Source organism: Convolutriloba macropyga, unplaced genomic scaffold, assembly GCF_964194025.1.
Source record: "Convolutriloba macropyga unplaced genomic scaffold, txConMacr16.3 SCAFFOLD_478, whole genome shotgun sequence".
NCBI lineage: Eukaryota > Metazoa > Xenacoelomorpha > Acoela > Convolutidae > Convolutriloba > Convolutriloba macropyga.
In genome coordinates this window covers 53,857-67,808 of record NW_027453633.1, presented here as the reverse complement: position 1 = coordinate 67,808, position 13,952 = coordinate 53,857, and the positions used below count along the sequence as shown (strand labels likewise).

General features: G+C 35.8%; 1 protein-coding gene across 1 annotated transcript in view; it reads right to left on the bottom strand.

Moving 5' to 3' along the window:
• LOC142358432 (uncharacterized) overlaps nt 1-8,452 on the bottom strand; it is a gene marked incomplete at its 3' end in the record, with an annotated part of 31,834 nt that extends 23,382 nt beyond the window's left edge. Inside the window, exon 1 of the mRNA XM_075409831.1 lies at nt 8,355-8,452. Coding sequence (XP_075265946.1) covers nt 8,355-8,359 — 5 coding nt within the window. The remainder of the gene's footprint in view (nt 1-8,354) is intronic.
• Nucleotides 8,453-13,952: the final 5,500 nt, after the last annotated feature.

Below are 13,952 nucleotides of genomic sequence, written 5' to 3'. Positions count from 1 at the left end.
ATTTTAATTCCACTTTCGGAATTGGTTATTCGCTACGCGAATGGCTAATTTGCTCTAAAGCTTACTTCAGAAAAGCAGTTGACTAATTTGAATTGCAACTGATTTATTTGAGCACAAATTGGAACAGTTAGTTAGAGAGATTTAAACAAATTCAGTAGAAATCAGTATTTCTTTAAATGCATGAACCGACAGTTTTCTGTTTAGAAACTGGACAAATAATAAGGATCAGATGACTGATGGCAATAAATAAAGTAATTAAACTGCCCTTAAAATTGGGAAAAACTGAAAAAGAACTAAATACCGTAATGGATATTCTAATGACAAATATCCAGTCCGTATGACATTTCCCCCGTTTGAAAAAAATTGTTAAGTTTCAAAATGAAATGAAATCAGAAAATTAGCACTTATTCACCGGCTATGTAATAATAAAGTATTGAAATAATAAATCAAAATAAATAGCTTGTAAAGTTTTCAGTTAGTTGTACTCTGAATTATCCGATTGCTGTTGTGCCTCGAGTATCGTCATCTCTCTTAAAGTTGTTAAGTGTGGGTTAGGGTCAAATGACCAACGCTCATTATATTTTCTGGGAGAGACTATTCCGATAAACGTTGTGTCGGAAACAGGAAGTTCAGTTTCATATCCATTCGTATCCTGTATATCCTAAATAATGAATTGCGTCTGTTGATCAAGTTTCTTCTTTTGCTTCTTTAATTGCCTTTTGCTTTGTCGCACGGATGACGTGTCTGAGTCGGAATTAACGCTGACTTGAATTGAGCGCTTTTCGTTTCCTAAAATTGCCGTTATGTTGTCGGTGGAGCAGCAATTGATTCCTCCGGGCTAAATTGGAGAATCTGTCTTAAATGTGGTCGATTTTGGAACGCTTCGTCATGTTTTGGGTACCATTTAGGAATTCTAATTTTCAGAGCTCTGGCCACGTTGTTTGAGATGGAGATACGTGATCGTCTTGATGGTTGTCCTGATGTCCAATTACCTCATCAGGCTGTTTTCGAGAGCGTTTTATTTTTTACTCCCACCATCTTTTCTCAAAACATCTTTTTTGTGGTTATTAACTTTTTGTTCCACGCTGACACAATTCCTGGTCGCGCCCGTGCTTCGTGCTGAAATTGGCAATATCCAAGTTGCAAACACGTACTTCGGGTTTGTTGGGTCCTTTATGATACTGGTCACTGAAATGGCTTTTCTAAAGGTTCTTTCCGGAACCAAACCATCATAAAGGCCGTTCAAATTCTTTTGGTGATGTGCGGCGTGAATTTTACTGGCTGTCTTTACTTGGATGCTGCGTTCGGTTTGCGAAATTAATCGACAAATACCCTCCGACCAAAATAGTCTAGCCTTATTGTGCTTCATGTTCTGCTGCTCTTCATGAGCACTGGCATTTACGGCGCAGTATACCAGTCGAGCACATATCGGAGCACAATCCGATATCCGCCCACTGTTCTTCTGTAAGGTACGATCGGCCTGCGATTGTATCTTTGTCTAAATAATGTTATTTTATTGTAATTTAAATTTTTATGACTTGATTTTGTTGTAATATTAGAGATTAGTGTATAACATTGCCTGCTAAAATGTGCTTCAAAAGGCGTGATAATTGTTGTTTTTTGTTCAGATAATCGTAGTCTTTGCCTGATTGCATGTAATGCATGTTCGAGGTTAAATTGTTTTTTCAATGTGCTTTCACATATGACAGTTGTCGTTTAATAGGTTGGATAAGACGTTCTACAAGTCCTATTGCTCTATGAACGCTTGCGGGTGCAAATAATGGCTCAACATTATTTTCAACTCAAAATGTTTCAAACTTTTTGCCTGATCTAGCCTGATCATCTAGCTTGATCTAATCAAATTGTTCTAGGTACCCCATGATTATATATATATATATATATACATATATATATATATATATATATATATATATATATATATATATATATATATAGGAATTTATTAACTTTTGTACTAGACTCGTTATTTACTATTTCTACTTTAAGGTATTTCGAGAAGCGATCAATGCTTGGTAAGAAATATTTTTCTATTCCCTTTTTCTTAATAATAGGTCCGCATAATGCTATTTGGATTTCGTCATTCGGTTCAATTCAATTAGGTAAGGATGACCATTTGCTATTCGAAATCACCGATTTTAAAATTCTTACCAATTTCCGTTCAAGCCTTGCACTCACTAGCATTAGGTAGTATGTCGCGGTGGATATAAGGCCACCACATGTTTTGGCCCAGCGGAAGCATAGCGAAATTCTCTGGTTGGGTGGAAAAGATATTTTCCAGTACGGCATTCTTATTAGCCTTAGAGATGGCTATTCGTTCGTCTATGCACAAACATCCGTGTTTGACGCTCATGTCGTGCCAGTAGGAGATGTGAGGACTGATATCCTTGAGTTGTTCCTCGTCATTTCGGATGACACAGCCTCTGACTTCCTTCAAAATGGCGTCGTTTCCTTTGAGTATGGCCTGTAGCTTCTTAGTGAATATGCGGTTGATTGTCTCTGTTAATCGGAGATCATCTGTTTGTCTACTGCTCTTGTTGAGATTGTTGTCTCAGTGTTAGACGAATAATAAGTCCCGGCTTTGTGTTTGTATGCGAGTTGTCCGAGAAGGTTACTCGGGCTTTGGTAGGAATAGAGCTTTAGGATTTTCCTTTTGGCATTTTTGAGATGAAATTGATTGAGTTTTTTTCTGAGTGTTTGATTATAGAGTTCTTTTGGGCAAAAAGTGAAATTTTATTGAGTGCGTCGTATTTATAAATGGAATTTTATTTTTCGAGCCTAACTAGGAAACTTTGTGGCGATTATATGAGTTGATATTAAGTATGTGCCTTATTGGACTTAATTTTACAGATTGTTCACATTCTTTACTGTCTGAATTTTGCAATGTAGACGCAGCAAATTTGTTAATAGAATGCGATTTATGTAATGGTAGAACATTTTGTGCAAAGTTTGGTTTAGAAGGTGTGAAGGGAATTTGCGACAAGATTGAAGATTTTAAGTTGGGATTATTGGAAATATTCGGGATTGTAAACTGCGATAAAATTGGCAAATAGGTTTTATGAATTGATGAATGCGATGCAAATGCCTCATTCCGAATTTATGAATTGTCGTTAATTAAACTAAGTGTTTGCGGTATAATTGAACTTGTTGATTTTAGTACCGGTGAATTTGACTTCAAATTTTATTTAATTTCTGTAATGTTTGCAGTTTATGTTCAATAATGTGTTTAGACGAATTGCGGATTTTAGATATTGTTGCTACCACAATTTGCTCATCGTATGATGAAATTTTTTTAGCTTTGACAAAAGAGTTTTGAGAAATGTAATCTACAAGGTCCATTTTGCCTCCGGGCATCTGTTCAGTGGCAAAATTATGGAGAAGTAAACAATCAATCCATCTATATTGTCGACTTTTGTACGATTTATTTGGACGAAGTTCCTTGAGGATTGACAATAAGGCTCTGTGTTCAGTTGAAATCTTTTCCGTCGAGAATAGAAATGCAATTGGCGTCCAATTGGCGTCAGGGGGGGGGGTTCAAGCGCTGCACTAAGTCCGGAACGTTCGCAATTTACTGCAACGTCCAATTTGGGATTAGTGCGGCAATTTTCAGTGCTTGTAGCAACTATATATTTTATGAGATTGAAATGTTTGGCGTGTATTTCCCTCCATATAATTTTGGTAGATTTTTTAGGAAGTGTCCTAAGAGGAAGGCAAATTTGAGCTAAATTTGTTATAAATTTACTTATGTAATTCACTGATCCAAGGAATGATCTTAGGCGTTTGAATGTTGTTTGTGGTGGTATTGCTTAGAAAACTGCAGTTTTATTTTCAAGTGGTGATATGCCAGTTATGATAATTTTAGAACCGAGCCAGTTAATTTCTGTTTGAGCGAAATGACAATTTTGGAGATTGATCCGCAAGTTATTTTCATCTAACTTTTTGAGACATTTGATGACGTAACTGAAATGATCGGATTCTGATCCAGTACTAACTATTATGATATCATCAAGGAAACAATAGTTGTTTTGAAGGCCTAGAATTGCGTAGTTCATTGCTTTTTGGAATTCAGCTGGCATGTCAGTGAGAACGTAAAATCTTGTTTTAAATCTGTATATCCCTGTGGATTCTCCACAATTGATATTAAACTTAGTGTTGTCTGGTGTTTTTGTGTAATTGTAGTTGAGTATAGGCATATCTGAGGTCTATGGTTGAAAAAAAGCTCGTTGGCCATTTTGTGTGTTCATTAGATGTTGTGATATTGAGTCTATTAATATTTCTATGTTAGGCATTTTATATTTATTTTTATGGATTGACTTCTTTAGGAATTTAGAATCTAATGCTAATTTTATTGAGTGATCTTTTTTTTACTGTAAATACTATTAGTGATATATAAATCACTTCGCAACAATTAGATTTTTTTTCAATGTCTCTTTCTTGTTGTAGACGTTCTAATTCAGTCGTAACGCTAGGTTGCAGGTTAATTGGAAGCCGACGACGTTTTTGGTGCTTTGCTGTGAATTACTGATGAAACTTTGATTTAACGACATGTGTCTTTGATAAGCCAAATCTTGAAACCATGTTGGGAAATTGCGAGGCGTCAGTCTGTTTTACTTTGCATAAAGAATTTTTAATACTGTTAACACTTTTACCCCTTTTTGCTTGTTGTTGCACCACTGGCAGTCCCAGATGACTGAGGAGGTCTCTTTCAATGATGAGTTTTGTGTCCATCCTCTATAACAATTAGGCAGGCATCGCGTCAGATCCAATCATTCTAGACAACAGTGGTTGAAATTTCGCCCAGGACTTTTATCGGTTCATTGGAAAATGTTTTGATGTCTTTTTTACATCTTGTGGTGATCCATCGTGCAGAGCAGAAGACGTACTTTTGAGTACTTTTCAGAGCCAGGGTTTTTGTTTTGACACTGCTCACAATACCCGAGTCAATCATCGAGCTTGCAAAAAATTTCCTTTTTGAATTTTTGCGTTAAGACGTTCGAGTAGATTTGCAGCATCGCTAGAGATGAGATAGCTGCCACATAGTCATCAGAATCGCTGTCATAGTTGGAGTCGTAGACTTGATCATAAAGTTGCTGATAACTAGTGATGTAGTTGACAGTTTCCTCGTCATCAATTTTAGTGGTCGTTGTGTCAATCTGGTTAACGTTCGTTTGTCGAGATTGCGACGATTGGGGCTGTGGTTTCTGGGGTTTGCAAAGTTTGTTGGCAAAATGACCCATAGTTCCGCAGTTGTTACCATTCTTGCCTTTTGCGGGGCATACTTGACGATGATTACGATTCCACCGTTGGCCACACTTAGCGCAAAAGCTTGAGTACTGATAGTTTTGAGGAACAGTTGGGTAGCGAGTGAAATCTTTTCGTTGCTGTTTGTAGTTCGTGTTGCGATTGCGTCCTTAAAAATTGTAAACAGTGTTTACTGACGGAGCGTTTGCATTGAAACTTTGATTGACCTTCTGCGGATTTTGAGCCCTCATCTCCATATGGATTAAAATTTCGAAAGCTTTTGTTGTCGAAACTGTCTCTTTGAGAAATTTTTTTCATTATGGTAGTCCAACGTCTTCAGAATGAAGGTGATTCGAAATAGTGTAGTTTCTTTATCTCCCAGGCTACAATTTTCTGATTATTCTATGAATGGCCCATGGAAACTTTCCACCGATTCTCCTTTTTGTTATTTTGAGAAGAAGAAAACAAAACGTTCATAAAAAATGGTCCGAGTTTTCATGAAAGAGTTTTGCATCACGCGCCAAAGTGCTTTCACCGGGTCTTTTTCTGTGAGAAATGCGGATTTTTGGTTTCAAAAATTCTACGGCCCTCTGTCCCAAAACAGATATAGAGAAGACATTATGCCTTCTGCTCACCATGTTCCTAAGGTTTATAGCCTAAAAATACCGATCTCGTCAATTTTCCTTCATCTGCTTTGCCATGTCACCTATAGTTGTTGATTATGAACTTTTCTCTCGCGTTCAGTTGCCTGGGTGTGGTTCTCCACTGGTTCCTCATATACAGGTTCCAGTGGATATGTGACCGTTGTGGGTGGTCCATTGAGCAAAGTCTCCAATTGTATCCCCTTTTTGGCCGACAATGCCACCTTCCATGGTTGCATCCTTTTGTCTAACGAAAGGGTTGGTGTGGTGGTTGGCTTCTCCCAGAAAGTGTCGACATAGCGGAGAGTAATGCGAGAGTCAACTGCTGATGCGCCATGTTGTGCTTTTTGACTGAGCTATTCGTCGATTGGGCCACACTTGTATATCAAAAATTCGAATTGAGCAAACGCAAACTCACACGCACACACACACAAACACACACACACACACACACACACACACACGCACACACAAACACAAACACAAACACACACACACACTCACACACACCTGCGCGCGCTCACACACAAACACGCACACACACACACACACATATTTACACACACTTGCACACGCACACACACACACACACACAAACACACACACACACACTTCCACACACCCACACAAACGCATGCACGCACACACACATACACATACACAAATTCACACACGCACACACACACACCACACATCAGACACAACACACACACCACAACCCATACTCACACACTCAGACACTCACACCACACACACACCAAACACACAGACCACACAAACACATATACACACATCACACACACTACACACACCAAACCCACACCACACACACTCCAGACACGCCACACACACACACACAGCACACACACAGATCCCACACACACACACACGCACACTTACGCACACACACACACACATCTCACACACTACACAAACACCACACCCACACCACACACACACCACACGCACATCACACACACCACACGCACACACACCAAACACATCACACGCACACCACACACACGCCACACACACAAACACATACACACACACACACACACTGCACACACACCACCCACAGCACTCACCAAACACACAACACACACCACGCACATAAGACAAGTTTTTTAAACAACAAGTTTATCAAGCTGTTTCCTTCATTAGACTACGAGTTTATCAAAACTCTTTTATCCCTGCTGTTTACTTAGTAACAGTGGCGATAAAAGAGTGTGAGAAACTCGAAGCGTTCATCAGTATCGGTCTGGCATTAAAAATTTTTAAATTGGCAGTTTATTTAACTTCTATGATCGCAACAGATGTTGATTTGGAGGAAGTTAATATGATCATGAGTTATTCACGAAAGAGGAAATCAGTATTTGTTTACATGCATGAACAGACAGTTTCCTGTCTAGAAACTGAACAAATGTTAAATGAAGATCAGATGACTGATGACAATAAATGAACTAAATAAACTACCCTTGAAATTGTGAGAAACTAAATAAGAACTAAATACAGTAATGAAAATTTAAATGACAAATATCCACTCCAAATGAAAAAAAATCAGAAAAAGACTATAAGAACTACTAGGAGACAATTTGTAGTTAAATTTTTTGACGATGCGATGCATATCTACATAAACTTTCTCAGATTCGCAAAACCACCTAAGCGAAATTGCTTGTGGTCTAGCGTCTGTTACATTTTGCCAATTATGCCCTCAGTGCGCTCTGCCATTACAGAGAGGATGTCATTACATAGTCAATCAAGATATTTTCCCTTTTGTCCCCGCCTTCCTCCCCCGCTAGAGTTAAGTGCTCTTTCATAGTGAAATATGAAGCAAAGGTTGAGAAATTATGTCGGGAAGTTAAAATAATGAGCACTCATTAAAAGGGTGGAAACGCAAATGGAGAAAATCCGTACTATGTATGCATTTGACATGAGCGCAAATGCGATGCTCCCAGTAAACTAAGGGCACAATTGGAAAAGAAATCAAATCTTTATAATACCAATGGATTAGCTGTTATAAAATTTATTTTGAAAGATGAAACTTTTACTGTTCTGTAAACTTATAATATGGGTTTTGCTTTTGTGAATCCTTACAAATCAATGATTCCACAATTTTGGTCAAGCTCAAGCTTAATTGTGGTTAGTGCTTGCATTTCTAAAGCTCTCAGGCTATAATAGTGAGCCCCAAATTGCAATCTGTTGAAAGTAAGTTGGCAATCTACAAATTGTAACAAAATGAGGTTTATCCTTGCCAAATTTGGATTTCGTCAACAATTAAAGATTTTCGTACTCAGTTTGGGGGAAAAATTGTATCTGCTGTCATTTTGGCTCTCCGTGGTTCTGTTTTCATACTACCTTTTCAATTTGAAACAAAGTATTCTTTTATAGCAACATTATCGTTAGCGTAGGTTGCTTAAAAATTAGAAAAGAATTTTGAAAAAATTCACTCACATCATTGAATTTTCAGATCCGATGCGCGTGAATATTGTTCTTCTACGACAATCGATTGATGCTCTGGTTAAATCCAGTGAGTTGAATGTTGTATTATAAAGTCATCAATCTTCTTTTGTGAAAGTCATCAAAAACATCCCCCGTTCCACCTTCATTTTTTATGCAGATGACTTTAACTCATGTAAACAACGGGCAACAACTTTTAGTTCAAATAAAAATCTGGGAAGTCTGAGTGTATTTTGTTTATAATTCATTGGAAGCTTTAGGCAATATAAGCTCAAACCTGCGGGCACTTGCGACCGAAGCTGAGTTGCCAGAGTCTCCCCGAAATGTTGTCTAACTCAGAGCCCAAATTCGCCGTTCAAAACTCGTAAAAACGCAGGGTTCGATTTCATAGGTCACCAATGAGTCGTGAAAGGTCGATTACTTTGAAAGAATATATTTAGACTCTAATAGGGGAAGGTCCTATTGGACACTATTATTAGCACAAAAATGCGACTTTCAATTTGTTAGGTGCATGTTCAATCTTTCAACATATTGAAAAAGCAAACTATACACAACATAATAGTGGTGGAATTATGAAATTATCAGTCGATACTGCGGTGTCTGATCTTGTACAAATTGGTGTTGGGCATAAGGCCCGAGGTGCGCCAAGATTTATGAGCTAACTTATTTAGAGAACCGGAGGGCACGAAGGGGTTAAAAATTAAATAAAATTTACATTAAGTGTACAGTTTTGCAAATTTTTAAACGAGAAGTTTTCGTCAATTTTTCTAATTTTCCTGTTTTTTTTTACCTATTTCAATCATTTTCTGTTCCAATTCGTCATCGCTAATAAAATCGTTGCTATCATGATACCTTTTTTTGCCTGTTTGGCATCCAATAATTTCATTGAGAGAAGTTGACCTCTTTACCACCAGAAAGCTGAGCTTTCTTCGTCTTAGTAGCGTCTGCAACAATTTCAAAATTGCTGGAACATTGAATTAGCTCAACTTTTGATTTGGATTGCTGGCTCATGTAGTCAAAGCTATTAGTGAGTTTGGCATCAACGCCAAAAATTTTTTTTCCTTACTGCGAGCGCGCAGCTATCTTAGGGCCGCAAAAATTAGCATTACATCGAGCTAATTGCTAATTGCACGTGCCTCCAAATTTTAGCGACCAAAAAATTTGTACCCTGGATTCTATAATAAAAAATTGGGTCTTTCCTATTATAGTCCGCCCCCAGCTTGGTGGTAAAATTACCTAGAGTCCAAATCATTGTAACTATAATATTATGGCGGCTATAATTCCTTGAGGTCTGCAAAGAGAAAGACCCAAAATTTTGCCAGAAACATGCCTTAAGGCTTCAAAAATTTCGCCGGGAAGTTTGCTCTGATCATTGCTCATTTTATGATAATTTGTCTTTTTAACTCCTGCAAGACAATGTCATAAATTTAAAATAACTTCAGATTAGAGGGAGTTTGGCCTGGCCTTGCGAAGTCAGGCGGAAAAAAAGCTGACAAGAAATCTTAACTATGCTAAATTATGCAGGAAATAGATAAGATCCTTTTAAGTTTCAAGGCATTTTGCCTTCCTGGAAAACAATTTTTGATGTGAAACTTCAAGCAAAATTTCAAGCAACTTTCAATTGGACACTTGACGTCCAGAAGTCTCGAGACTAATCTTTTTGAAAAAAAAGAAAAATGCAAAAGCCATCGCTAAGTTGTCTTTTTCGAAATGTTTAGCGTTCAAAACGGTTTTTTGCCAATTCAAAATCTATAAAACAAGTAGCCATAGAATGTCAAAAAACTGCACAGATTTGGAGGACACAAATTGAGGTTAAAATAAGGAAAACAAGATGTTCCGACCCGAGCTCATCTACATTTTTGAATAAATTACCAATTGAAGAGATAATCAAAATTAAATGATTGAGGTAAAAGAAATCGCTACGCAGCCATAGAACTAATTGAACTACATAATGGCATGCGTCATTGCGGCTTTCACGAGATCTGCCATTAAAATGTCTACAAGAAAAAAAAACAAAAAAAAACGATCAATAAAATAAGCAAGAACAGAAATTTCACGGAAAGAGCTCAATATCTAAATTTAAGAGCACCCAGAAACAACGTCGAAAAGCTCTCGGATAAAATCTTAACGAAGCAAATTCAATTTTTACTAACTACACAGCAGATGGGAATTTTCTTTAATATAACTTGGTAACAAGTCAAAAAAAGAAGAACTAATGAGGCGAAATTCAAATATGGGTCTGTTCCTTTGGTGCCCCCACGGCTTAGTGGGGCATATTTTTTGCAACCCACAGACGCACGTTCCAAATTTTCATAAAATGATTTTTTGTGTATTGACACCTGTTCTGTAACTGGGGGCGCATAATGTCCTGTGAGGTACAAAAGAAAAACATCCCACAAGTCAATCAACCTTTTTTAAACCAAATATTTAAATCCTTAGCTATTATCTGAATATCATGAGTTTTCCTTTCAATTGTTATTTATATTTCTTCAGTTTTAATTATGATAATTAAAAATTATGGATAATAAGTTCGCTTATGCCAGTGTTAAAAATCATTGGGTTCTGTTATTACGCGAATGTGCTAAAAGAAGAGAATAAGAAACACAAATATTGACAACTCAAGACATTTTTATGAAAACTCTGATTGTCCAACATATAAAACAGCAATTAGAAGATAAAATCAAAAGATTTGTTTTTCATTCACTCACAGATATTTGGAAGGGACCGCACAATGATGAGAATAAGTTACAAGATTTCAAAACAAACAACAAAAACTGAACACTTTTGTCTCAATTACTAATTGAAGAGATAATCAAAATAATTGATTGAGGTAGAACAAAACGCTACACAGCCAAAGATCTACTAATTGCATTTTATAATGGCATGCGTCATTCGGGCGCTCACGAGATCTGCTATTAAAACGATTACGAGAAAAAAACAATCAACAAAATAAGCAAGAACAAAAAAATCACGGAAAAAGCTCAATATCTAAATTTAAAAGCACCGAGAAACAACGACGAGGAGCAATCAGATAAAACCTTAACAACGCAAATTTAATTTTTTTCTTACCTACACATCAGATGGGAATTTTCTGTAATAAAACTGGGTAAGAAGTCGAAAAAAGAAGAATAAATGAGGCGAAATTCAAATATGAGATCTTGTTCTTTGGTGCGCCTACGGCTTAGTGGGGCATGTTTTTTGCAACCCACAGAAGCACGTGCCATATGTTCATAAAACGATTTTTTTTGCACTGACGCGTGTTCTGTAACGGGGGGCGCATAATGTCCTGTGAGGTACAATTGAAAAACATCCCATAAGTCAATCAACGTTTTTTAAACCAAATAATTTCAAAAGTTTTAAAAATCATTATTTTTAGAGAAAATATTTCTTGATAATTTTACTGAAAAGTCAAAATGCAACCAATAGAACCTTTCTTTGTTTAGACTATCCCATAGAAACGGACTAAAGATGTAGAAAAAAAAGAAAAAAAAATTACAAACAGTTTGCGAAAACACAAATTTTAGAAGCCATTTAAATCCTTAGCTATTATCTGAATATTATGAGTTTTCCTTTAAATTGTTATTTATACTTCTTCAGTTACAACTATGATGGAAAATTGAAATAAGTTCACATATGCCAGACTTAAAAATCATTGGGTTCTGTTATAACGCGAATGTGCTAAAAGTAGAGAAAAAGAAACACAAATATTGACAACCCAAGAAACTTTTATGAAAACTCTGATTGTCCAACATACAAAACATCATTTAAATGATAATATCAAAAGATTTGTTTTTCTTTGTAAAGATTTGTAATATCAAGAGATTTGGATGAGACCGCTCAATGATGAGAATGAATTACAAGATAACGAAACAAACAACAAAAACTGAAAAAGTTTAAAAAATTTTGATAACGAATACTATCATAAAACTTAAAACTATTCACTACAAACTGATCGCAAGAGTAACATTATTCTTTCAATCCTTAAGACCGATCAATTACTTAAGACGGATCAATTTTCAAAGAATAATCCAGACAAAAACAGCAATTTCAAAAGAAATGAAGACAGAAAAGTGTCGAAGTCATTGAAAATAAACTTCTTAGAGCAATGTTTTCCATTCTCTAAGATCTTTTCAGCATTTGGATTCTTCTGTTTTAAACAATCTGACTTCAAAAAATCAACAATTTTGAATAAAACATTAAAATAACAATACGTTTGGAGAAAACCTGTAGTATTAACGCCATTAAATGCATTAGCTTTCAACAGAAGTCATAAAATACGCTAAAATATGCCTCGATGGGAAGATAAGGACTTTTTTTAATCAAATATTATAAATAAGACATCAAAATATGTCTTACGATTATGACAACAACAACAAATACAAGCAAAAAAAAGGTCTGTAGAAAATTGCGAGATGAAAGTGATGAAACCATTAAAAACAATTTTTTCCTAAAAGACTTTGTTTGTGATCCATTGGACGTCTTCTCTTAGCCAATAGGAACTAATAATTGTCGAATGAAAAGATAAAATTTCAAAAGGAACCAATATTACGAGGAAAAATTACCCATTTTTTTTTTAAAAAAAATGAAAATTCTAGGAATTGAAGTCATAAAACCAATAGTTAGAAGTCTAAACCGCTAACCAGAAAATTTTTGGTTTCAGTTGAAATGATGGCGGTCGGTCTGAGTGTTTACGCAGTTAAGTTTAAGATGGGTTGATTTTCAAACAGTTTTCGGAAATTTATTTTTAAGATCTTTACAGCAATTAAATTCAATAGCTTTCAAAGAAAGTCATTAAATACACTAAGATATGCTTTGAGTGTAGGACAAAGATGACTATGACTATGAAAACAACACAACAATACAGGCAACAACTAGAAAATTTGAGAAGAATGTGACGAAGCCAATTAAACTATAAGTTTTTTCCCTGAAAAATATATCTATGATCCCTTGAATGTCGTCTTTAAACCAATAAGAACTATCAATTTTATGATATTCTAAAGAGATTTCAAAGCAAACAAATTTTAGGAAAATATATCCCAAAAAATATTAAAAAAGAGCAAAAATTTTGGAAAATTTTTGTGTCATCAAAATTATAAAAACAATAGTTACAAGATCAAACCGCTAACCAGATTGATTTTGGTTACAATAGATAGGTCGGGGTTACTTTCTTTTCTGAAACTGACCAACGGTTCACGAAGATAAGATTAATATCGGATGATTTTCAAGTAAAATTTTCAGATAAATGTTTCTGAAGTATTAACAACCATTAGCTGTCCACTCAAATCACTAGATATATCCGTCTAATAATCATTAGAAAGCGAATTGCGCTTTTAGTCAACGAGTCTTTGCCATAGGTCTCAAAAATTTAGTAAAATCTCGAAAAAGAAACCAAACTTTCATTAAAAATTTCAATAACTCAGAGTTGAATCCAAAAATAATATGAGTTTGTAAACGAATTTTTTGTTGATTGGGCATCATTTGACTGCAATTAAGATTTTTAATTGACGGAACCTCGAAGTGAATGTGACTTGTCTCCAAGTGACTTGAAAAACAAAAAAAAAATGAAAACTTCTTTTAAAAAAAGCAGCTCTC